Source organism: Protomyctophum bolini, assembly GCF_963924005.1.
Source record: "Protomyctophum bolini genome assembly, chromosome: 9".
In the NCBI taxonomy this organism is placed as follows: domain Eukaryota; kingdom Metazoa; phylum Chordata; class Actinopteri; order Myctophiformes; family Myctophidae; genus Protomyctophum; species Protomyctophum bolini.
The window spans coordinates 29,340,617-29,368,333 of record NC_137870.1 but is presented as its reverse complement, the minus strand read 5'-3'; the positions used below and the strand labels follow the sequence as shown (position 1 = coordinate 29,368,333).

At 41.2% G+C, this 27,717-nt stretch overlaps 1 protein-coding gene across 1 annotated transcript in view; it reads right to left on the bottom strand.

The window, feature by feature from the left end:
* The window catches only part of sorl1 (sortilin-related receptor, L(DLR class) A repeats containing), a 75,244-nt gene that overhangs the window by 29,984 nt on the left and 17,543 nt on the right, over positions 1 to 27,717 (bottom strand). The window contains exons 3-11 of the mRNA XM_080771410.1: positions 26,420 to 26,548; positions 25,115 to 25,276; positions 24,768 to 24,835; positions 20,243 to 20,423; positions 13,447 to 13,548; positions 12,900 to 13,069; positions 9,816 to 10,008; positions 6,709 to 6,826; positions 1,252 to 1,325 (exon numbers count right to left, since the gene is read on the bottom strand). Of these exons, the coding sequence (XP_080627536.1) occupies positions 1,252 to 1,325; positions 6,709 to 6,826; positions 9,816 to 10,008; positions 12,900 to 13,069; positions 13,447 to 13,548; positions 20,243 to 20,423; positions 24,768 to 24,835; positions 25,115 to 25,276; positions 26,420 to 26,548 (1,197 nt within the window). The remainder of the gene's footprint in view (positions 1 to 1,251; positions 1,326 to 6,708; positions 6,827 to 9,815; positions 10,009 to 12,899; positions 13,070 to 13,446; positions 13,549 to 20,242; positions 20,424 to 24,767; positions 24,836 to 25,114; positions 25,277 to 26,419; positions 26,549 to 27,717) is intronic.

Genomic DNA, 27,717 nt, shown 5'->3' with positions numbered 1-27,717 from the left:
TGAATGGACAACATCCACTCAAGACCCAGACATACTGTAGCTAAAAATGGATGGTGTGTGATAGGAACCTGTAACTGAGAACATTATGATATGTGCCACTGACGCAAGCTTGTCCCTAACCCTGACCGCACGTTAAGCCACATTGTCGGACCAATGTGCCATCAAGATTATGAGCAGATCCCATTTTCTCTATGCCTCAAAACAGCTGGAATGACAAAATATTGTTCTATAAGCTTTCTATGGTAAGTACTAAGTACTTATTCTTAATGAATACTTATCAATTAGCAGGTTATTCTCAATTTCATATTTTTTTTGAGCCGTGTGTGGCGATTCTGACTGACTCAATTTTCATGATTATTCATTAAGAATGGCACACAGATTGTTGTGTATTCTACAGCATTACTGCATTTAGGCCGTATGGGCCTATAGAATACAATAACAATATTTGTCATTCCTGATGCTTTGAGGTGTAGAGATATTAGGCCTAGCTGAGAATCATAGATTCCATATGAATGAAATGGCTTGGTAAAAACATGGTATCAAATAAGTATTCCCTTATCGTCTCCGCCAGGCCAAAAGGCTTGGCCGAGACTAGGTTTGGAACCCTGTCCCTCCTTCCATCCATCCGTCCGTCCGTCCATCAAACGGAACGGGTCTTTCAGATTTTTCAGATTTCATCCTGATTGGCTAAGATTGGCTTCCAGCCCACAATAACCTGTAAGTGATCTGGTATAGGTACAGAGACCTGTGCTCCGAGGAGAACTTTTTCTGCTTTTCACAACTAACAAGGCCTAAGAGCCCTATCTTAGCATATTTTTCTGGTTGCATTGGGGTGTAGGGTTCCTTCCTACCTGTAGACACTCAAATATGATTTAAATCCCAAGTTGTAAAATGGTGCAGGATTAACTTGGCATGAAAATAAACTCTGGCAGAGGTCAAGGTATTACAATGCTGTATAAACATGCATAGGGTATGAACAATGTATAGAGGTGGATTTCTCCCTAATATCTTTCTAAAATAAAACATATAAATGTTGTTCTTTAGATTCTTGCACCACTCACAGAACATTTGTGTCTAATGTCTGTCTGACTGGAGGACAAAATAGTTTTCTGTATCCAGTGATGTTTTTACACCAATTTAAAACCTGAAACCATGAAAAATGATTGAATTGTGTTTTTCATGTGGAAATAGCACTGTGCTGTAAACAGGAATCCATGAAGCAAAGTGTAAATCTTAGAGAGTGACACTGACCTCTCTCCACCGTGCCCCGGCACTGCTTGATACGTACACGTTGGGCTTATTGGCCAGGTTCCTGCCAACTGACCCTGTAAGGACAACACAGTCAGCTGATTAGACCTGAAGATTATGAAATCACACAATAACACAGATTTAGTTTATACTTTTTTGTGTTGTGTTGTAGTAGTACAAAGCATACCTGACTGTAGCGATTGTTATTCGGATCTAAACGAGTAATGTAACATCTTTAACTTTGAAAAGAATGGCATACCACAGCGCCAGTCAAGCAAAAATCATTTCAAGGTGACTGAATGAAATGAATGGAGGCTACAATGAGAGAGCAGTGTTTATTGGCGTTCTATGAAGCAGGTTTAATGATGCTTCTAATATGAATTAGACATTGTCTGTTTAAAAAGGCAGCTAATCATTTTCTCATTTAACATCAGCACACAGCAAAACAACTGAATAAAACATCTTTCCAAAGACAACATTTAGCTAATTTGATGCCGTCGGCTGCTGCCAGCTTGAGTGGAGGAATAAACATCTTCTCTTGCTCTCACATTGATTTTCATGACAATGTGACTGTTACTTGGCCCAGACTCCAATGGCTCTATTTTCATCACTGCCTATACCCCTTATCCCTTAACTTCTTTGCCTTTTTACTAGTTTGAAAAACATTTTCAAACTTCAGGCAGTGACGAAAATAGGGCTCCAAGGGCCCTATCTTGCGCCACCCTTTAGCCCTTTTCCCTAAACTTATTCGCCATTTTTACCATTTTGAAAAACATTTTAAAATTGTTAAACTAGCCGATCTACATCGACACGTTGTGAGCTTGTAGATCGCCTATTTGAACTATTTTAAAAGGTTTTTCATAGTAAAAAGCGGCAAATATTTTTTTAATCTCCAGACCATATCTCACTTTCTATCTTTGCCCATTATCTCATAAGAATCTTATTTGAGCTTCTGGTTGTGTTTTTATCTGAAGCTTTTATCCACAATGACTTACAACAAAGTATACAACCCTGGAATAAACTTAGAATTCAGAGAGAGGAGCGCGTCATTTTGGGTAAAATCGAATTAAAGTTGTTATTTGGCATAAAGGCTCAGTTGATGCACAAAAAAGTTTGTGATATGGCATTCTTGAGGATAAAAATGGCTTTATTGTGACGATTAACACGTGACAAAAGGTTAAAAAACACACAGCCTTTATCGGGGCAACTGTCACTCTGGTGAAGGACTGTGGCACAGTCACTGTGCTGTAACAGTGGCCTTCATCAGGTGATTGTCACCCTGCTGTTCCTTGGTCGCGGTGTTCTTTGTGCCTGGAATAACGTGCTCCTAGTTCAGCAATATTAAACTGCAGGGCGATCCATAGTCCCCCCAGGACAACGCAGTGCGATTGAAATTCTGGTTTCAGGGTCACAGTGACCTACTTTTGCTTTTGGTATGCAATACACAAAGATTGATCATCGTACTGTAGGCCTTAGACTACTGTAGATAAGCGGTTTGAAAACCAACAGAAAGTCTTAGAGCCTTAGGAGCTAAAGTGTATTCTTGTGACCCAAGAAATAAAACAGGCGAAGGATCTGTATAAGAAAATAAACACATTTTTCTAATTCTCAGATTTTAAAACAAATCAATACAACTTTAAATTAAATTAGAGGTACAAACTCTGCTTGCAAGATCCAATCATTTAAATGATTGAAAACATTAAATGTAATTTGTCTTGGTGCGAGGGTTGACAAAACAAACAATAGGCCTAAGTATACTAGGCAGAACAAATAGATTTTTTTAAATGAAGGTACATTTAACTTCAGTTAATGATCTGAACTGATGATGCGGAATTAAGTGCATCACTGCATCAGGAATCAGGGTAATGTGTTGTTACTGAAACAAGTAGTTGGTATTTTTGTAACCCATTCCCTATTATTAAGCTCCTTCCTATCATCAGCTGAGAAGTTTCCATACCACACTGTGATACGTCACACTGTGACACGTCCCAAACTCTTCTCCCTTCTGGCTCCAAAACTGTGGAATGCACTTCCCATGGCAGTCAGAACTGCAGCATCACTCCCAATCTTCCGCCGTGGTCTGAAAACCCACCTTTTCAGACTCCATCATGGCCCATAGCACTTACTCTACCCTAGATAGCACTTCTGTAGACTTAGATAGCATTTAAAACTTATAGCATGTTATGTAGACAGCACTAGAATTGCATTGTATATAGTCATAGCACGCCATAGTACATATGTATAGCATAGTAGTATATATGTATAGTTTATACGTATAAGTTTCATTATATAGATATTCCACTGTTACTTTCTTAGCTTACGCATGTTTCATGATGAATGTTTTTATGTGATGTATTCCCATGCTTTTGTTCTTGCTTAATGTAAGTCGCTCTGGATTAAGAGCGTCTGCTAAATGCCTAAATTGTAAATTGTAAATTGTGATAAAGAATGCCAGAACTCTCTCTATCACAGTTCTAAAAGAGTCCCACATTCCTGGTTTTGATAGAAGTTGTTGCAGAAAGAACAATGATTGATGGGCTTTCTTCACAATGTGGCTTACATTGACACTACATTTAAAGATGACATGAAATGAAAAATGTGTTTTCCACACACCTAGAGCATGAAATGAGACTTTAAACTAGTGACTGGAAGCAAAAAGTATTCATGACCATGTTTATTAAGGTAATACAGTCTAGGTGAAGTTGGGCCCAAATACATGGACTTCTATGGGGCTATGGGTTTTTTTGAGCCCAATGACAGCGCCACAACAGGCCATTATATGAACTTTCATTTCCTTAGTGGCTTCACAAAATATCTGTCTGACTGCCCCCCTGGTTTAAACTAGCGGTCATTTAAAAAAAGAGCGTGGTCATTTCCGGGTATTTCGCCCCGGATAGAGAATTTTTCACAGTTCCCAAGTTGTTCGCGGGGGTCATATTAGCCAAGAACAGTTGAGATTTTCTCTCCTAAATGAAGTGCATACATATCTTAGCCAGGTCCTAGACTACCGTGAATTCTGGTATAGAGGGGCGGGTGCTGGCGGGAGCAATGCGCTGGATCATATTGGCGAACAAAAAAGAAGCCTGACCCTTGATGTTTCTGACCCAAAAGTTGGAAGAATACTCACTATTCCCACCACATTTCATGAAAATCTACCCATCTGTTCACAAGTTATCTAGCCAACATGCACGTGCGTCATGTGCACACACAAGCGACTTATTTCAATGCAAGGAGATCTGTGTCTCTGGGAGTAGAGGTGTGAGTGTAGTGGTGAGATGCAAGAGATGTAGCTTTGTAGCTTGTAATGGCAGATAGGAGAGTGACTCTGCACTCTGCAGTCCTTCTCCAACACAGCAAGGAGTCAGCAAATCAATGCTCGCTGCCAACCGTGAAGAGATCAACAGACGGGGACAAGCTTCAAACAGACAGCTGTAATAGTCAGAGCTAGCATCCACACTACAGTAGGCTTGTTCCAATAGGAGATAGAATCGTACATCACCGACTGAAGGGGTGATCACAAACTGATTTTTCCTATGCCAATAAGGCAATATGATCTAACCTACTATCCAAAATAAGATGCTATTAAAAAGAAAAAGCTCTAGAATTTGAAATTAAATTAGCTTCTGGTAAAGTGTAATGTCCGATTGCAGTCTAGGAGTAACGAGGACAGAAATATTTACTCGTCCATGGATCTGATATCTCGCATCTCTGTTCACATGTCTGCTCACTAAAATATTGCTCTGCACTCCACAGTAGTAAACATATGTATATGATTTGTCATATCAAAGAGAATAATGTTAAACGGAATGTGATGCTGTGTCGCACCCAGCAAAAATCACAACAAAGCTTGTTTGAATACAGGAGGTATTGTTATGACATTGATAATTATAATTAGTTTTTTCAGTGAGTTTTGGGCATCTGGGTAGTGGCAACTTATGATTGTAGTGGCAACTTTTCATTGGCTGCCGTAGTCAGACCTCTCAGCCAATGGGATAGTATTGCAGCCAGCAAGTTAGGCAACCAGACACTATTAGCCTCTAGCCGACCTCTCTGCCAATGGGATAGCATTGCAGCCACAACCCACTAGTTAGTGGGTCAACTTTCAATTACAACACGCAAGCTAACCCAGGTAAAGTAGGCTACTGCAAAGCAGACACCTGTGTGACTGTGACTGTGTGTGTGTGTGTGTGTGTGTGTGTGTGTGTGTGTGTGTGTGTGTGTGTGTGTGTGTGTGTGTGTGTGTGTGTGTGTGTGTGCACGCGTGCATGCGCCTACAGTAAGGGCCAATTCATACTGCTAGTGTGTGTGTGTGTGTGTGTGTGTGTGTGTGTGTGTGTGGTTCAAACCGCGATGCGCTGTTTTTTGTGTTTATAGAAGATGTTGGCGTTTCTAGTGAGGAGATGGGAAATATAAAGACCTATATGTTACCTCACTGAAGGAATAGTAACAGATACATGACCAACAACTCTTACATACATCTAGCCTACTAAAGAGATTTATAGTTTCAACTAGACAGGCTACGTGGATGAGTGAGCACACAACATCACAGATTTATAGTTTCAACTAGACAGAGCTACGTGGATGAGTGAGCACACAACATCACAGCGCGCACCACGGCTGAGACAGATTACATTAATTTGGTGTTGGACTCAGGTTTTCTATGCTTTTAGCAGGACTTTTGGCTTTGTGCAGTGCTTTAATTTTGCGCGCGCACGCACACACACACACACACACACACACACACACACACACACACACACACACACACACACACACACTCCATCTCTGCAAACCACAGGTCCAACTTTGTCTCAAAACCAAAACACATTGGGTTTTCGCAACCCTGATTTAAAAGAAATCCTCTAATACTATAATAATAATAATGCAAGGTAAATCTTTATCATATAAGACAGAGGTTCCCAACCACTGGTACACTTGAGCCCCCCTCTGGTGGTACACAGAGGGGGTGCATGGCAGCACACCTAGCCGTTAATAGAAGATTTGATAACGGATTAAATCACATTAGAAATATCATCAGTTGTGCTGATTAGTGATTAGACAAGAGTTTAGTCATAGCAGCAGCATTATTGGCTTAGGAATGGAACAAAAGGGGCAGGTATACGCTCCTGTATTTTAACATCAGTCAAAAATGTTCTGAGGTGGTACTTCAGTAACAAAAGGGGCAACACAACATAAACACACGTGAAATAGGAAATTGGAATCTTATTACCTGTAAATTACATGTAATTACTGTACAGATAATCTGACTACCTGAAGGCTTTCCTGTCATCTGCAGGTCTGTGCTATCATGGAAATTACATTTTTGACAATAATTAGCTTTCACAGAAGCCGAATCCTGCTGTGAAATGGACATTAATGTACAATGATTTGGCCTTGTTAGGAATGAAAATGAGAATCAAAACAAGCAGGTGGGTTTTTCCATGGGTTTTTGTTACTGACCAGTAGCCATGATGAGTCCAGGGGCCGACTCTTTGGACAGAATGGACATCCTTCTGAGCTGAATGTTCAATAGCTGACTCCATCGCTGGGACAGGTGAAGAGAACATCCCTTAGTGAGCTGGAAGAGACAAGACAAGACAAGATGAAAAATGTGTTTTCCACACACCTAGAGCATGAAATGAGACTTTAAACTAGTGACTGGAAGCAAAAAGTATTCATGACCATGTTTATTAAGGTAATACAGTCTAGGTGAAGTTGGGCCCAAATACATGGACTTCTATGGGGCTATGGGTTTTTTTGAGCCCAATGACAGCGCCACAACAGGCCATTATATGAACTTTCATTTCCTTAGTGGCTTCACAAAATATCTGTCTGACTGCCCCCCTGGTTTAAACTAGCGGTCATTTAAAAAAAGAGCGTGGTCATTTCCGGGTATTTCGCCCCGGATAGAGAATTTTTCACAGTTCCCAAGTTGTTCGCGGGGGTCATATTAGCCAAGAACAGTTGAGATTTTCTCTCCTAAATGAAGTGCATACATATCTTAGCCAGGTCCTAGACTACCGTGAATTCTGGTATAGAGGGGCGGGTGCTGGCGGGAGCAATGCGCTGGATCATATTGGCGAACAAAAAAGAAGCCTGACCCTTGATGTTTCTGACCCAAAAGTTGGAAGAATACTCACTATTCCCACCACATTTCATGAAAATCTACCCATCTGTTCACAAGTTATCTAGCCAACATGCACGTGCGTCATGTGCACACACAAGCGACTTATTTCAATGCAAGGAGATCTGTGTCTCTGGGAGTAGAGGTGTGAGTGTAGTGGTGAGATGCAAGAGATGTAGCTTTGTAGCTTGTAATGGCAGATAGGAGAGTGACTCTGCACTCTGCAGTCCTTCTCCAACACAGCAAGGAGTCAGCAAATCAATGCTCGCTGCCAACCGTGAAGAGATCAACAGACGGGGACAAGCTTCAAACAGACAGCTGTAATAGTCAGAGCTAGCATCCACACTACAGTAGGCTTGTTCCAATAGGAGATAGAATCGTACATCACCGACTGAAGGGGTGATCACAAACTGATTTTTCCTATGCCAATAAGGCAATATGATCTAACCTACTATCCAAAATAAGATGCTATTAAAAAGAAAAAGCTCTAGAATTTGAAATTAAATTAGCTTCTGGTAAAGTGTAATGTCCGATTGCAGTCTAGGAGTAACGAGGACAGAAATATTTACTCGTCCATGGATCTGATATCTCGCATCTCTGTTCACATGTCTGCTCACTAAAATATTGCTCTGCACTCCACAGTAGTAAACATATGTATATGATTTGTCATATCAAAGAGAATAATGTTAAACGGAATGTGATGCTGTGTCGCACCCAGCAAAAATCACAACAAAGCTTGTTTGAATACAGGAGGTATTGTTATGACATTGATAATTTAGTTTTTTCAGTGAGTTTTGGGCATCTGGGTAGTGGCAACTTATGATTGTAGTGGCAACTTTTCATTGGCTGCCGTAGTCAGACCTCTCAGCCAATGGGATAGTATTGCAGCCAGCAAGTTAGGCAACCAGACACTATTAGCCTCTAGCCGACCTCTCTGCCAATGGGATAGCATTGCAGCCACAACCCACTAGTTAGTGGGTCAACTTTCAATTACAACACGCAAGCTAACCCAGGTAAAGTAGGCTACTGCAAAGCAGACACCTGTGTGACTGTGACTGTGTGTGTGTGTGTGTGTGTGTGTGTGTGTGTGTGTGTGTGTGTGTGTGTGTGTGTGTGTGTGTGTGTGTGTGTGTGCACGCGTGCATGCGCCTACAGTAAGGGCCAATTCATACTGCTAGTGTGTGTGTGTGTGTGTGTGTGTGTGTGTGTGTGGTTCAAACCGCGATGCGCTGTTTTTTGTGTTTATAGAAGATGTTGGCGTTTCTAGTGAGGAGATGGGAAATATAAAGACCTATATGTTACCTCACTGAAGGAATAGTAACAGATACATGACCAACAACTCTTACATACATCTAGCCTACTAAAGAGATTTATAGTTTCAACTAGACAGGCTACGTGGATGAGTGAGCACACAACATCACAGATTTATAGTTTCAACTAGACAGAGCTACGTGGATGAGTGAGCACACAACATCACAGCGCGCACCACGGCTGAGACAGATTACATTAATTTGGTGTTGGACTCAGGTTTTCTATGCTTTTAGCAGGACTTTTGGCTTTGTGCAGTGCTTTAATTTTGCGCGCGCACGCACACACACACACACACACACACACACACACACACACACACACACACACACACACACACACACTCCATCTCTGCAAACCACAGGTCCAACTTTGTCTCAAAACCAAAACACATTGGGTTTTCGCAACCCTGATTTAAAAGAAATCCTCTAATACTATAATAATAATAATGCAAGGTAAATCTTTATCATATAAGACAGAGGTTCCCAACCACTGGTACACTTGAGCCCCCCTCTGGTGGTACACAGAGGGGGTGCATGGCAGCACACCTAGCCGTTAATAGAAGATTTGATAACGGATTAAATCACATTAGAAATATCATCAGTTGTGCTGATTAGTGATTAGACAAGAGTTTAGTCATAGCAGCAGCATTATTGGCTTAGGAATGGAACAAAAGGGGCAGGTATACGCTCCTGTATTTTAACATCAGTCAAAAATGTTCTGAGGTGGTACTTCAGTAACAAAAGGGGCAACACAACATAAACACACGTGAAATAGGAAATTGGAATCTTATTACCTGTAAATTACATGTAATTACTGTACAGATAATCTGACTACCTGAAGGCTTTCCTGTCATCTGCAGGTCTGTGCTATCATGGAAATTACATTTTTGACAATAATTAGCTTTCACAGAAGCCGAATCCTGCTGTGAAAAGCAGTCAGTCAGTCAGTCAGTCAATGAAGCAGTCAGTCAGTCAGTCAGTCAATGAAGCAGTCAGTCAGTCAGTCAATGAAGCAGTCAGTCAGTCAGTCAATGAAGCAAGCAGTCAGTCAGTCAGTCAATGAAGCAAGCAGTCAGTCAGTCAGTCAGTCAGTCAGTCAATGAAGCAGTCAGTCAGTCAGTCAGTCATCTAACCTGACAGTCCAGGGTTCCTCCCAGGCTGTCAGCCGTTGGAGGTTGAAGCAGCTCCCATGTTCCTCCCTTGTCAAAGGTGATGACAGAGCGCATGTTGTCCTCACTGGCCGAGCCATTGATGAGCGTGGCGATGAAGACCCCCCGCAGACCCTCCACACGATGAAAGTCAGCAAAGGGCTCATTGGCAAAGTACCTGGAGCAGAACACCCAGACAGATGACACACAGACACCAGTCAAAGCTCCTCTTTTAAAATAGAAGTGATGTGTATGTTAGTAGTCGCTTATCATCCCTCCATTCTCCTCCACGTGTTATTAGCAATTTAGCAATCACAGTCACAATCATCGTCTTAAGACGGTTCCATTTTACGGCAGTCCTGCTTAATTTGCACCATGGATCACCATCACCCTAAATTGGGGCAGAGTTGAGCTAACACTACACTGGATACAAGTTTCTTTCACCATTGATATTGTAGGAATTAAGGATCAAAGCATTTTAATCATGTCCTCTCAATGGAAATTTATATTTGTACTATCTCAATTGCAGTGACATCATATTCACCACAGGAGAGGTCTTCATGGATCCAAAATGACGGATACAAACCCCTAATGCACCTGGGAAATTATACATGCATTTTATTTCTTGTGTCGGTTTTCTTACTTATGCCAATCATAGCATCATCCCTATCATGTCTATTTGACTGCTTGCAGTTAAAGAGTTGTATGGTATCTTGGAGAGAGCGATAGACAGAGATGGGCTGACACATCAGTCAGGTTGGCACCTGGTGTGTCATCACGAGGTGTGTGCACGTGTGGAAAAAAAAACACTGAGTAAGACACCAGGTCTCATTATCACTGGGGGAATAACTGGTCCCTCTGCTCACATGATGAGGAGAGGATGAGTAGGAGGAAGAAGAGAATGGGTAGTGAGAGGAGAGGATGAGTAACAGTAGTAAGCGAAGGAAGAGAACATACTGTAGGAGTAGACTAGTGGGTGGGATTAATTGATGTCCTATCCTCTTATTAAAGTGGACATACTGTAGGAGTAGACTAGTGGGTGGGATTCATTGATGTCCTATCCTCTTATTAAAGTGGACATACTGTAGGAGTAGACTAGTGGGTGTCCTATCCTCTTATTAAAGTGGACATACTGTAGGAGTAGACTAGTGGGTGGGATTCATTGATGTCCTATCCTCTTATTACAGTGGACATACTGTAGGAGTAGACTAGTGGGTGGGATTCATTGATGTCCTATCCTCTTATTAAAGTGGACATACTGTAGGAGTAGACTAGTGGGTGGGATTCATTGATGTCCTATCCTCTTATTAATACTGTAGGTAAGGCCAGGCATTCTAAACACACAGCTCATGACAATGAAGAGTTTGTTTGGACGATTCAATGAAACTTCACTTCCCATTTTCTGTTCAGCAACTGACGCATCATAATTAAGAGCTCTGACTGTCTGTATTCAAAGCACGTGAACCAGTAGTACCTGTATGCAACTCTGCATCTAATGTCTGCATATAAGTTATAGTCCACTCCATGTCCATGATATGTGCACTCAACTTCAAGTACTGTACATGTACATTGTTGGCAGTTGCACTTAATGCATTTTGACCTGAGCTCAGTTTAAAAAAATGTCTTGAAACTGTCTTGAAACTCTGTCACTGTGAATCAAAGTACAATCTTTGCATGGACCTCATAGTTCTGACTGAGATAAGATGATAAGAATGACACCCACACTTGCTCTGAACTGTTTCATTCTTGTGTCTATTTTAAATAAAGACTTCAAGTGTACTTTACAAATGTCTGTTACAAACATGCAGTCAAACATTTCCACCTGCGAGATGGTTAAAGGTGAACTAGCCCTTGGAGCCACATACAGTACTATGTATACATACTGTATAGTACTGTATACTAACGTATTACCGTAATACAGTTTATCTGATTCTGTTCCTTTTTAATGTCTGTTCATGTGTGTGAACATAACTAAATAGAGAACAACTTGTCCATCATTCTGATGGACAAGATCCTTTTTGGACTTAAGAGGAAACTATTTTCATGTCTACTTCAATAATGACAGACCTGATCATGTGACGCAATGCTGAAAATCTAGAACAATCGCTAAGGAAGATGGATGTACTTATTTATTTCGTTGCAAAATCAAATTATTGTCATAACCGGTTTATTCCCAGTTATTGGATCATGTGTGCATATAAAGGTGCTCATTTTGTCACTGCTATAGTGCCCAATCAAATCAAACCAATATTTCATATATAAGGGCTTTTCATTTGTATAATTTATTCATGGTGATTCTAATTGTGTCCAATTATAAATCTTTAATGCACCCTCTCCTTCTTAGTAGCTCTCCACCAACGAGCAGCTCCACACATAATTCTACTATATCTATTGAGTTGTGTTCTGGATATGTTTACATCTATTGAGTTGTGTTCTGGATATGTTTACATCTATTGAGTTGTGTTCTGGATATGTTTACATCTATTGAGTTGTGTTCTGGATATGTTTACATCTATTGAGTTGTGTTCTGGATATGTTTACATCTATTGAGTTGTGTTCTGGATATGTTTATGGGAGTTTGCGGTGATGTGCACTTTGTACTTCCACGCTGTTAGGGATGGATCAGAACAAGACTAAAAACAAAATCTAAATGTGGCTGTCAAAATCAACACTGGCTTCATGCTGCTGATGTGATGAAGGTTTACTGCAGTGCTGCCTGGAGCCAGCCAGATCAGATCACACCTCTGACTCACTGGCTGGCTGTGTTGCTACTATAGGGAGGACTCAGGGCATCCTGACCTAAGCACAGTCACGCACTGACAACACTGATCTGTGCAGTAACTGTTTACGTGATGGGAGCATATAAGACAGGTCTGATCATGCAAAAAATATATACCGGTATATAATATCAGACAATATGAACAGTTTACAGTGTAATAAGATCCTATCAAGATTACAGATAATTCTGTAATTCTGAGTGTGCGTGTGTATGTGCGTGTGTGTGTGTGTGTGTGTGTGTGTGTGTGTGTGTGTGTGTGTGTGTGTGTGTGTGTACAGTGTGTGTGTTACCTAATAAGCGTGTTGCTCCCAGAGCCCTCTGGGCTGTAATAAAGCACGTTCTCCAGGGTCAGAGAGAAGGACAAGCCCTGGGTGTCTGATATGTACAGGTGGGTGACGTTGTTGACGTGGTTCACACACACAAACACCTGCTCCTCAGAGGCATCAGCTATGTAGAACTCCTAAAAACCACAAAACAGAGTTGGTGGGGGAAACAAAAAAAGGCAAATGATGATCAGACAAAACGTAATGTTACATTGACAACAGCTGGTCAGAAATGTGTTTGAGGAAGTGACTCAGCTATAAATTATGTAACGCCCAGCCCTCCATGTCTTTTTTTTTTATTATTATTTTTAAGATTTGTCCTTGGGCTTTTCAGCCTTTATTTGGTTAGCAGTAGTAGTGTGTACTATATGTAAACTCTTCATTTCCATTTTCCAGCCATTCAGTTGCAAATTCGTCGCGACCCACGGGTTGAGAACCCCTGTTTTAATACATAAAGAAAATAAAATCATCTTTGCAGGGGTGAGAAAATCCATTGAATGTGAAGTAGACTCACTGTGATTGGATGTCTGGTCATAAACTGGGCTGCTCTCATTGGCTGGCGGTTGTAGGAGACCCAGAGGTGCACAGTTGAAGTTTCATGACTCCCAAACAGCTTCTAAAAAAAAAAAAAAAAAAAGGAAAAAAAAGTTGATTTAGACTTCAGTCTAATAATAGCATCATGTTGAATGTTGCGGAAAAACAACTGCTGACGCAAGGTTTCAATGAGAAGTCATGGCACGGGTTAGAGGACATGGAGACAGATTTTGCCTTATTGCTTCATATAGTTGATTATGTGTGTGGTCATTTGAGATCACCAGTGGTGGAGAAAGTACTCAAATGTTTTACTTAAGTAAAAGTATCAATACTGCAATATAGAAGATATAACCCTGCAAATAATCGAAGATATCGGTCATAATTTCATAATCGTTGCACAATATAAACAATGGGAGAGAAGTGGGGCAGAGAAAGGCCCATATTCAGCTCAGAGAGATTGACAAAGAATTCGAGATAGAGATAGTTCTATGTCGATGTCGCATCTGGTAAACGTCTTGGCAGCTCTGCCAGAAAATAATAAATGCAAGGATGATGTGCCTATCTTTGTGTGATCTTATTCATGACAGATACTTAAATATATTTACAAGATTTGAAATCAAACTTAATAGGATGATGAGCCTATCTTTGTGTAATTGCGAACTCCAGTGAGCAATTACTATGTAACCTGGGCAGAACTGTCTGTCACGCTGTGACACCACCCGCCCGCTACCAGAGGGCGCAGCTGTATCACACACACACACACACACACACACACACACACACACACACACACACACACACAATTAATTGAAAACTAAAAAGGACTTAATTTATTCTAATTGTTGTTATTGCAATTTACAAGCTGCATTCGCTTCCCACATGCACGCGTCTTACTTGTCTTATTCATGACGGATACTTAGATAAGATATATTTACAAGATTTTAAATCAAACTTAATAATAATAGAATGATGTGCCTATCTTTGTGTAATCTTTTCATGACATATACTTAGATAGATATATTTGAAATCAAACTTAATAGGACCACAAATGTCATCAGCAAAAGAATACTCTGTAGAGAGAGAGACACAGACACTCCACATAGCCTAAATGATGTGTTTGTTAGATTTGAGGATGGATTATGGTCGCCATAGCAATAAGTATCAACAGGTTATCCAGCAAAGTAGGTGGATATGAAACAGGACACTTGTGACCTATCTACACTTTTATATTTAAAAGAAACTTCTTCAGAATGAAAATGTCATCAGGTGATGTCCCAGATGTCCCATGTTACTCCTTTTCTACTGAAAAGGAGAAAACATGATAGAATACTCTGCTAGAGAGAGAGAGAGAGAGAGAGAGAGAGAGGGAGAGAGGGAGGGAGGAGAGGGGAGAGAGACCAGACCAGACTACCATGGGACAGCTTCCAACAGGAGGCCAGGGCGAGATGAACAAAGCTGTTTGAATGAGTGACGCAAGCTTCTAGTGTGTGCACTGCAGTCTCACACAAATGTGAGTGTATGTGTGCGTGTGTGCATATGTGTGCGTGGCGTGTGTGTCGTAGTCCCTGGTGGAGCCATTCAAGCGTGGCTATTCAGCCTATTGATTTATGTACAGTGTTCTCTAAGACTGTCTGCCGTGCTGGGACAGCTAAGTAGCTGCATCACAACACAACAAATGGAGAGAGAGAGAGAGAGAGAGAGAGAGACAGACAGACAGACAGACAGACAGACAGACAGACAGACAGACAGACAGACAGACAGACAGACTAATGACAGTTGGAGCAAGACAGAGGGAGAGAAAGAGAGAGTGGGAGGGAGATGGAGAGTATGAGTATTAGACCATCGCTATGGGCTGATCAACCAATCATCAGCCAATGTATTATTATTTTTTTGTAATGCCTTGCTCAAAAACGTTATAAATGTTACTGTTTTCAAAATGTAAATTCAAACGTTTTTCAAATGGAAGAGGGAACAATAAAGTGAAAACACAGAACAAGAAGCAATCAATCCACATAGCCTCCATGATGTGTTTGTTAGATTTAAGGATGGATTATGGTCGCCATAGCAATAAGTATCAACAGGTTCTCCAGCAAAGTAGATGGATATGAATCAGGACACTTACAGTATGACCTATCTACACGTTTATATTTATGAGAACATGTCCATCTGAGAGATTCATCAACCGTTATTCATTCAGGGGCATTTTTACTTCCTCTAAGAGCTGGTCCATGTGCCAGATACAGGGTATGCTGAGTCACTGTGTGAAAGCCTGCTGTGTTGTTTGGGGTGTAGTGCATCTCATGCCATCAGCCCTGTCTGGATGCTACAGCCATTCTACCCTAACCCTGCTAGAACAGGATTTACTGGAGAAGTTCAGTTTCAGTGCAGTTTAAAATATTTAGCAGAAGGAAGTCTTCTGGGAACGCCATGTAAACATAGGCTTCCGAAGCTCGCCTCTCTTTGATACGAGGAGTCCTTGATGTTGTTACAAACTTTCCCAACACCCCCCCCCCCCCCCCCCCCACACACACACACACACACACACACACACACACACACACACACACACACACACACACATTCTTGGCAAAGAATCTATGGCTGTAAAATGGAAATAAACTTTCAACTTGTTTCAGCCTTAGCACTAGTCTTATGTGTTTTATAACCAGTTATATCTGCTATAGTACTGTATATCATCTCCTTGTCCCTGGCCTTGCTTTTATCGCCACCCTCCCACACACACGAGTCCCACTCACGTATCTTGGTCTGACACATGTATCGGTCTGCTTTTTATTACTCGGGGGTCTCTAGTCAACTATGTATGGTTATAACTTATAAGTGGTAAATCTGGATATTGGTTCTAAATATTGGTTTCGATATATTATCAGTTAATTGCCGCGCCCTATCCTGCTGCTATACTGTTCCTTGAACTTTTTGGTGGAAAGGGGAGACTACTATGAAACTATTCCCTTTGTACTTTTGTTATGTCAAGCAAATCCTCAGGGCAATGCGTGCTATCAAAGTAATACAATTAATGTGTTTCAATTGTTTATAATGTGTTTTAATCAGCCTTTATACTTCTAATTATGAAAACATGAACGCCCCCATATCATGTATTATGTCATTCCACAAATAATACTGTTATTACTCAGCAGGCGGTTCCCTTTCATGTGTGATTCTTTGTCTACAATATATCTACTGATTTGTATTATGCAAGTGTTAATGTGAACTTTTGTCCCCCAAACTTGGCAGACGCAACATAGCAGCATTCATGTTGTCATGTGGTGTGTGTGGGGGTGTGTGGAAGAGTTCACAGATTAGTCAATCACTACAAATATGAACCAAACATACCCAAAGCTCTGACAGTAGAAAGCTCCAGCCTGGCTCTGTGTGTGTGTGTGTGTGTGTGTGTGTGTGTGTGTGCATTCATGAACGGACTGAGTACAGTGTTCTATAAACGTTTCCTATGACATGTCTTGTCCCTTTCCAATGCACATTTCTACACTGACAGCTTTTATTTACCATTATTTTGTATCTTATTGAAGTACTATAAAAGCAGTTAATTGCGACTGTAGGTCACAATTTACTATGAAAACCTGCATCTCCCATCAGTCAGTCCGTCACGCTTTGTGATAGGCTTATGGCCAATGCAGAATGAATTCCTCATCAAACCCTTAGATCTCCATATATGGAGCTGACCTGTTCTGACATTCCATATGTTTAATCTGAAATCAAACCCTGTACACTGAACACGCTCCATATATGGCCAGTACAGAATTCATTCTCACGTTAATGCGAGACTCTTATCGCGCGATAAAAAAAATATCGCCGTTAATCTATTCTCAAAGTTGGGTCTGGGAGCTGGGTCTGCAACTCGCCCTCGTCCGTATAACCGCCTATGGGCCGTTATTTGCAAACTTAGTCAGCCTCATTAATTATATATACAGCGTGTTGAGTTTGCAGACCTCAATTTCTGCGCGGCACTCATCATGGCCTCACCACCTCACAACAGCGTGGAAATGTACACTGGAGCTTGTAGATTCACAAAATGACAAACATTTCACAGAATATACCACTTTGAATGTTTAGGAACTATAACCAAATAATGGCCCGGTGCAGGCCGGTGAAAAAATAAATAACGGCCTAATGCAAATAACGGCCTGGTTCCTTATAAACGCCCAGGCTCCGAATCGATTTAGCATATTAACAGCCCGGGCTACTATTTGGTAATACGATACGGTATCCATAATTAGGGCTCCTGGTCTAATGGGCCACCTGGCCTGAGAAACCCGTTATCAAGGACTTACTACTGGGCATTATTTAGGTAGTGCACACATATTTTGAATGCCTTTGGCAGAGTTCAAATGAGCCATTTTAATCTAGATTGATCTAGATTAACAGTGAGATGAATCTAGATTTAAAAAATGTATCTATGTCCACCACTAATATTTATATTTGTATTAATACTTCTCAATTTATAATTCTTCCAATTCATACACAGTGTGAGTGTAACCAACCTGAAGCATTTAAAAAATAATAATAATACATATTTCCGAGTCAGGCGGAGATATGGAACAAATGCATTATTTCCCCTAATATTACAATATTATACTGTCACAAAAAGTCAAAAGATAGTAATGTAAATGTGATCAAATATCATTCAGCCCTATGCCACATTTAACACTAAACATATTACCCATTGCAACCACTTTTCCCAATCTTGTAACAAAACATAAAAAAAAGAAAAGTATGACATGATTTCAGTGTAACATATTGTGCAAGTAGGGCCGGATGTGCTTGTTGATGTTTAGCTTAACCATCAAATGAAAACAACGCAGAGTGCTACAGCTTGTCAGCCCACGCCAAAGCCAGCATGCCATGCAGGGCGGAGGGCAGCATGTCTACAGTATCTGTGACACCGCTTCTGAGCCAAGGGAAGACATTTGACATCCACAGCGGAATCGCCATCTGTTTCACTGACTATCTGTCCATACATCCACTAAACACACACAGATTTACATCTCAGACCCTGTTCAATCATCACATATGCACACCAACAGAATTCAAAGACCTACTTATGCGGTCCTGGTGACCTGAATGTCATCACAGCTCTCTCTACCATCTCCCCCCACCCACCTCCCCTCTCTCTGTCTCTCTTCCTTGCACTATATAAACAGACATGCTTTTAAATCCAAACATACAGACATCCAAACATACAGCTGTGAATGCTTGTCTATGAATAAGTACTGTCAAAACAAACATTCTATTTGGGACAGCTGAAACTGAGTTTTTGGCTACTCTTTCAGTCCACAGGAAAGCAGTCCAGATTGTCCCCTGAACTTGTATGAACTTGTGGCACTTGGCATAGTTTGACCTCAGAACACGTGTGCTGAACATTTCTTCCTGTGACAATAATTTATACACTTGGATCACACCAGAAATACCAACTGAAAATTATGTTTCTTTTTTAGTTAGAGTTCGCCATTCAAACTGTGACTACAGTACACATTAATTAACACAATGAGTGTTATCACATGGCGCTTGTGTGCCATGTGATGAGAAGCAATGGCGTGCGTACGGTTTGTGGCATCTTGGATGCTAACAGTAATTGCGCCAATGCTAGTGAGCTAAGGTGAGGACTATCCAGACTGCTCCAGAAAACACCAATGTTCCAATCGCAATCATCGGATAATCAGAAATGACCTCCGAACATCGTCGATCTGATCAAAACCACGTACAGCGCCGTAATTTCAGAGAAAAGAGCATGCAAAGGGCCGCGCAGACGCAGTACAGACGAGGACCTAGCCACCGGAGCGATTCAAAAAATGAAAAATAGCGAGGAAATCGATATTAGGAGTATACTCGTCCTCCGCACCTCGTGTAATTATTTAATAGGATAAGTATAACCGTCCTTAGCATCAAATGTGTTCAAATCAATAGTGTTACAGTGTTAACTCAGAGATTGTACAAAAATCTATGAATGGAACCAAAGTAACCGGTTAAGATTTTACTAGGTAAATTTTATTTTTATTTTTATTTTACTAGTAGGAAGTTGGAGTAGAACAATTCCTCTAGTCCTTTTTCAGGTGCTATAGCAGCCTTAAACATGCTTCCCAAAACATATCCGTTTACATTTAGGCCGCTGGCCTAAACTATTATTGATTAATGATTGATGTTATTATTATTAACTATTATTATGCTGATATTGAGCAAGACACAAACGTCTTCTCAGGCCTGAGTAGCCAAAACACGTCTGTTTGTCAGAGACTGCAGCATTTATTAAACAATCAAACAATTCAAAGATTAAGGACCTTGTGAGTACGGACTGTTTCTATAGACTGTTTGCTGAGAGTCTGCATCCGTCTGTCCTTCTCTTAATCTACTGACAGTAGAGCACGCTCAGATTGATTATTCTGTACCATAGTAGTTATGTACTACATCCACACAATGATCATCATTATGTCCTGTAAATATCAACTGTTGGCTAAAGGTCAATATAGTATTGAGATAAGCCTACTGTGTGAATCTATTCCATGCCATGTATTGATCTATATGCTTGCTGTTGAGCAGACACCTTGTCTGCTCAACTGTTACTTTTCAACCCTATTTTACTCATGTCATTACTCATTAAGCATTGCGTTGCGATACGTTGTGAGCTTGTAATGGCTATTTCCACAACATTTGCTTGACATTACTATTGCATGAGTATAAAATCGACCAATAGCATTCACTTTAACAAAAAAACATTTGACTGAGTTCCTGCCAGCTGCTCTTACCCGGCTGCTGGTGGCGAACATGTACTTGTCACGGAGCTGGAAGCTGTCTACTCGCTCCAGGATGACTTTCCTGTTCTGCTCCGTCTGGAAGAAGTCTGTGCTGCTGAGAACGGAGGAGACGCCCTGAGGTTCCTGCCTCTGGACCAACACCGTGGTGGGAGGGTCATAGGGCTCCACACCCCTAGAAACCATGGATGGATGAGAGATAGAGGATGATAACAAAAAGAGGAATGGAAGTTATAGTTAGAGCAGTGGTTCTAGAACAGCATAGCTCTCAAAGTCACCGACCTGGTAAGGGTCAATTTAGAACACCCTCCTTGAACACTGAGGGTCCCTGGACCTCACTTGGAGGACCACTGAGTAAGGGAAGGAAATATTTATTATTTTAATATGTCCTAAACTGTTATCCATGTCTGACTGGAATCCTGACAAACTATTTCAGTTTCAATATGAAGGCAGGTATTCATTAGAATATGAAAACACAGTATAACTAATTTGATTGACTCAATTGTAGATGATATGTGTGACCACCTTCATTTCTTAAATTTAAATTATTCTGGCGAGGCTGTTGGCATGTTGTGGACAGTACTGTATGAATGCTAAAATATAAGAACATTGTGAGACACTCAAAATGTCGCTTTAGTCCCCCCAGAAATGTCTATATGCACACCAGGCAATTGTTAATTGCCTCAACGTTATTCTCTTTGTTTACTGATGTATGTGTGTGTGTGTGTGTGTGTGTGTGTGTGTGTGTGTGTGTGTGTATATATATTATATATATATGTTTTTTTCTTCTTTTTTTGTATCTTGTTTGTTCTCTGCCTTGTAAAGTACTTTGCGATGCATTTCTGGCATGAAAGGTGCTATATAAATAAAGTTAATTTTATTATTATTATTACTAGTGTCTAAAATATTTTATATATTATATTGACCGTAAAGAGGAGAAAACTGTGAAATGAGCTGGTGGTGCAGTGCGGCCAGGGCATGAAGGCCACTGTGGCTGCAAGGCCAAACTGAAGGGGAACGGCAGCCTCCATTACATTCCTGCCCTTATGACCCATTGTTGATGTGACACATTGTGAGGTTGTAGATCGGCTAATTTTGAACATTTCTGAATAGGGCTTAAGTGGTTAAGCAGCTGATTGACAGCTGCAGATGAGTCAAGCTTCCATAGCTACAATCCTTAACAATTAACCCCAAGCAAATGTTTAGATCCATATCAAACATCATCCTGTCATCACAATCCATTTCCTACACATTTCATTTGGAACGACACATTTATGACTTTCTAGCTATGAAAGTACAGTACAGTGACTCTGTGATCATGTTAAAAAAAAAGCATGACCTTAAAGCTTCATCTGTAATGAATGGAGGAGACACTGACTTCCAAATCAGAGATTCTTTTTTTTATTCTGTCTGCGGAGTGAAACAGAGCCTGCAGTGTCTGCGGCTGTGACATTCTTTAAAAGGCCAATGTTCAACTGATGTATACTGTCTGGGTTTAAGAGAAAGAAAGAAGAGCTTTGGGACCTCCGACTCCCCCCTCCTCCACCTTCCAACCCATTCCTCATGTACACTACATTAAATTGTTTAAATTGTATTCAACACACTGGATGTCTGGATATCTTTCAAAATATATTTTGGACCACAGAAATAAATTCTCTCACATTATATTTGTAGATTTTTGGCCCCGGCCGGCCGTCCAGGCAGCTAGGCTGCTAATCCAGCCTGACAGTGTCGCGGGTTCGACTCCCGATCCCAACCACATTTGCTGCGTGTACCCACCTCTCTCCCCCCATTTCCTGTCAACTTACTATACAGTATCAAATAAATAACTACGAAAAATGTTATTTAAAAGACACATTGTGTGTCCAAGGACGTCTCCAGACGTGTTTATAACCACCCCCTGTGGTGCCCAAGACGTCTGGGGACATCTTTGGGAATTCTGAATTGAAGTGTTTTTTTCTTAAAAATATTTTTTTGGACAAATCTGCTGGGCACTCTAGCGTCTTTATTCATCTGTTGAAATCGCGATATGTGAGTGAATGGGTTTGTTTGCGCACCCCTACCACCTGAGCCTATCAAATCAGGGTTTAGTGGCTTAAAAATAATTACAACACAGAGTCAATGTCATCTCACCACCGACAGTGAATCAAAGCTAAGCCTGCCTCATCCACAGCAGGTTTAGACTTATCTGCTGCTCAACGGCGTTAGCATCCCCATCACAACAAAGCCACTGCAAACAACAGTACACTGCATACACAGGCAAATGCAAACAATGGCTCAATCAATATACACAAGGGAATAAATGAATGATCGACAAAGAAGAACCAGGCGGCAGATAAAAAGGATTGGCGCGGTGTGTTTAGAGTCAGCTGGAGCTGCTGCACACCGACAGCTTTCTGAGTGGTGCAACCACTCCCTTACGGAGTTGTGTGTGTGTGTGTGGCTGGCTGGCTGGGTGGGACAGGCAGCAGGTCTCTCTGTCTGTGGCAGACAGCAGGTCTGTCTGTCTGTGGCAGACAGCAGGTCTGTATGTGGCAGACAGCAGGTCTCTCTGTCTGTGGCAGACAGCAGGTCTGTCTGTCTGTGGCAGACAGCAGGATGTGGCAGACAGCAGGTCTGTATGTGGCAGACAGCCGGTCTGTATGTGGCAGACAGCAGGTCTGTCTGTCTGTGGCAGACAGCAGGATGTGGCAGACAGCAGGTCTGTATATGGCAGACAGCAGGTCTGTCTGTCTGTGGCAGACAGCAGGATGTGGCAGACAGCAGGTCTGTATGTGGCAGACAGCAGGTCTGTATGTGGCAGACAGCAGGTCTGTATGTCGTCTGCTGGGGTTCTATGATCCGTATTAATACTGTCATAGACAGTCATATGTTTCAGATTCTACCTCAACCTGCCAAGGCTTGTGGCTCAGTTAGCTCACTTAGCTTCTATACAATAGCTACAGTACTAACTACTGTAAGTGAAGTGTGTGGGTGTGTTGTGCGTGGGTGTATTTGTTGTTGCCATCAGTAGTGTGTCATGACATGTCTCCCAGGGCAGTGAGACATCCATGCGATCTGCAAAACACTGTTGTAGACAATAATAGACAGTGTCTCCTGCCTCTATATTTTTCACAAATATTAAAATAAAAAATATAAAAATGTATAATCATGATCACAATCACTTACATTGAAGCCATCCGTGTTTATATTGTATACATTTATATACCCGTTTAATGCAATTAGATAGGATTTTTCTGTTTGGATTTATGGGATATCAAGGCCATAAAGTAGTTTTTTGCCACTCAGTAGGCGTTCCTGCATAACTTCGGGTTTGATGATGATGTCACAGAGTCACGCGTATACCCTCTATAAAAAGGAAAACATGTGTATTGTAATCAAACATCCTCCACAAAGGAGAGATGAAGGCTACACTTCATGTATCCTCACTGAGCCTGGCTTGGGGACCCATTCTCACGCCAGGCGGCGCTCTCCACAGACGCGTAACTAGATGCCAGTGGGCCCTGGCCCCTGACGCAGGCTGATCAGTGAGTGCCCCGACAGCACCTCAACTGTCATTGCATCTCTGTATGTATTTAAAATGTTATATTACAGACGGCACGTGTGCCCTCCTTGCCTCTGGGCCCCAACGCAGTCGCATTGTCTGTGTAGCGCTAGTAACGCCCCTGGCTCTCCAATAAGTGAGGTATTGAACAAATAATAGAAAAATAACAGATTATTACGGCAAAGCTGCTGTGGCCATGACACAGCTACACAGAAAAACTACACTGACAATACAGTGTTGATTACTTTAGTTTATCTGACCCAGCAGATAGTCACTATGTTAGGTTAAATAAAAACCAAGAATTGACAGACATGACAAAATGGTGCCCATCTCAGCTATCCATTGCATGCCAGAAGTCATAATTGTGGAAACAACAGCGCCGCTAACATGCTCTGTCTCTCCCTCACACATGCACGAACACACACGAAGAGGACATTAGTTTGGTTATGTCAGAACTAGACCGAGAAAGAGAGTGAGAAAGAAAGAAAGGGAAATTGGTACATTGCCACAGTCCTTTGCTTCACAACGATGACTTAAAAAATAAACTGTAAGAATGAAAGTCGTGCTAAAGTGCTTGAATAATTTGTGCAAATTGCTTTTTGACTAAGACTCTATTGCCTATTGTGAGATTTTATTTTGGATTTAATATTTTCAGCAGCTAGCTTGCCATCTTACAGTATTAGCCAGTATATGATTTAAAGAAAAAGTCTAAAAATCTAAGAAATTACATAAATTTAGAAAACATTTTTTAAGAACTAGTGAAAATAGCTAGTTTGGGTTTCGGGCGAAACGCTGCTCTATTGCACTGAACTCAACTAAACAAAGAATTGAATGAAACCGAACAGAACTGAATCAAAGAGAACAGATTAAAAACAATGCACAACATGGTAGAATCGAACTGAATTGAATAAAACTAAACCCAATCAAAGAGAACTGAACAGAACAGAAGGCCACTTTGTTGTGATAGGGTCTTACCAGAAGTACGCCTTCACATGCTCTTGGATCATAACCCACGTCTCTCCAAAGTCATCCGATTTCCACAGCTATGGACCACCGCAGGGAACAGACAGGGAGGAGAGAAAGGTTTGGGGAGATAAAGAGCATGAGTCATGGTATTAGCGTACATACATAATACAGTAATAATGTATTATGTATTTGTGTGCGTGAGACCTGTGCGTGTGTCAGGGCCAAATTAGCCATTGGGGCCGTGGCCCAGGGGCCTTTGGCTCTCAGGGGCCGTATAGGGGAAATTGGCCATATATTTTTGTTAAATTTAGGCGTGCGTGCGTGCGTGTGATGATTTTATGATGTTGTAGACTTACTTGTTTGTTAGGATGGGAGCTGTCATAGCCCAGAACCAGGTTGGGTTTCGTACTGTGGAGCAGGAGGTCTGTAGGCTTGAAGGGCAGTGAGAAACCAGAGACATTCTTACAGAAGTCAAAGGTGTTCCACAGATAACTGTTGGTGGTGTCTGCAAACAGGTACTGAAGACCACAAGAAAGCAAACATTAGAACCTTTCTGATTGTTATTTATTTAATCATTTAAATCTAGCTATGCTTCAGTGCATCTCTCCATTTATTTAAATTTATTCACCAAATTCTGAGCTGAGAATAAAAGGAAATGAATAAAAGATCAGAGGAGCATATAACAGCATGCGTACACTTCAGTACTCAGACAAATTAGGAAGTCTGATTATGCAATTGTACAGTTCTAGTCTCTGTTCATCCTTTCATGTTCTGCTTCACTGCTTTCATAGCCTTGTGACTCCCTGCAGGTTCACACAACCCTCATAATACAGAGTGAGAGATGAAAAGATAAATTAGGCCGTTTCACAATTTCATGTTCATAACTTCATATCATGGTTACATTCTCAATGACTAAAATGCACACATGATTGTAGCAAAACAAATTAATATTACCTGAATGTGAACAATCATTTGTTTGCGATAAACACTTTCAGACACATGAGGCACATGCCAATGCAAAAGAGTTTAGTCCGACTACATGAATTCACTGGTTATGGTTCATGTGGGTTTTGAAGCATCCCGACTTCAGAAAAGAAACTTACATGTCTTTCAGCACCAGCAAAACATTTCTCTAAAAAAATGTCTTGACAAAGTGTTTTTACTCACTGCCTGAGCTATGTGTGGTAGTGTGTATGGCCTGTACTGTATCTAAATTTTAAACTAAATGTAATGCACACAAAAAAATGGACATTGAAATGCCCACAGTATGGGCTGTCTGCCAGAGCACACTAGCTGAGTGGAGGATCATGGGTAGTACCTACAGGACATTTTGACTCACCATGTCTCACAGGTTCCAACAGACACAAATATCTACACACACCAACACACAAAATGTGTTGTATTCGATCGCGGACATCTTTGTGGCAAACATTTAGAATCAAATTGCAGTTGATTATCATTAAAAGAAAACCATGGCATTATACTTGGTTGCACACTTTTTTTTTCGCTGTGTTTTGCAGATCCGCAAGTAGTAGGCCATCACTAGCTGTCAGCCTGTCTACTGAAGAACCACTGCTCTGACTGGAACACATCTGACAGGAAACCTCCATGTAGCATCCTGATAGGTTATGATCACAGTAAAATCATCAGTAATACCTTACCCTTTTGTTGTCAGCAGGGCTGTGGTAGAACTGGGAGATGATCTGCTTGCTATCTGCCTTGGACCCCTTCAACTGGAACTTGTCGGAGACCAATGCGAAGCTTCTCCCATAGTCATCCGATACATATACCTGAGGAGAGGAGAGTTAATTGCATTCACCTTGGCTCTGAGGTCTGAAGCTGATTCTCCTCGATTCTAGCTCCTGATTAAAAGGCCAAAATAAAAAGCCTAGATCCCTGAGGAGCAGAGTGTATCAGCTCTGACAAAGAGCCCCTTGTAAAGGTTTTAGACTTCCATTCCAGACACTCTGCAAACTGATCTCGAGTGCCATCACAGCGTATAGTGTGTCTCGTTAAAACATTTAGGTTATTAATTAATTTCGAATAAACCTTAAACACATTGACCTTTCACACAGTTCATGCTTCAGCTGTCAGCACAAGGAAGCTTAGAGAAGGAAAGGTCATGGTCACGTGACTGGGCTGCGCCATGACACTTTCATGGGAGCCAAATCTCGCACCGGAAATTCAATGAATACATGACAGGGAATGGAGCCGGCTGGACCAGCTCATAACAAACAGTATTTCTGAACAATTGAGACCTTTGTCATATAATCGGTTCAGGAATATAAAAGAAGACATATCACAGGTTGTTTTCTAATCACTTGTTTGTGTGCACAGTATATCATTTTATTTGAGGATCTAAACAGCAGCAGGTATCATTATTGTCTCGGAGGTATGGCGAGATTTGGCTCACAGACAGGAAACGGCAGACAGTCTTGCAATACGTGTGTGTAGTGTGTGTGTGTGTGTGTGTGTGTGTGTGTGTGTGTGTGTGTTTGTATTTTCAGCTAGTGCTCGTTGACGCTCGTTCTGTCAAATAGGTCTATTCTAAGGTATAGCATATACTTGTATAGAGTATTAGACATATATCACCCTGTGCTCATACTGTGCACAAATGTATTAGCCTACATAAATCTTTGTGTTTGAACACAAAATGCATTTGTAGAATCCAAAAAAGGTTGTGGCCCCCGACCTAATCAAGTTGAATACCCCTGGTGTATATGTTTATGCATCTGTGCCTTTGTGAATATGGTGCGTTTCTGTGTACATGTGCATGCAATCCACGTGCAATCCACGATCCACGCATGTTTGCATTTGGGAATTTCTTTGTTTTGTACTCACAGTTTCAGTATCCGAGACCATCATCAGTCAAAGAATGAAACCATTTTGGCTCATTGCACTGTTTTCGTGTGTGTCTTAAAAAGACAAAATGTTTACATTGAGACTCTAGGACTGGGAC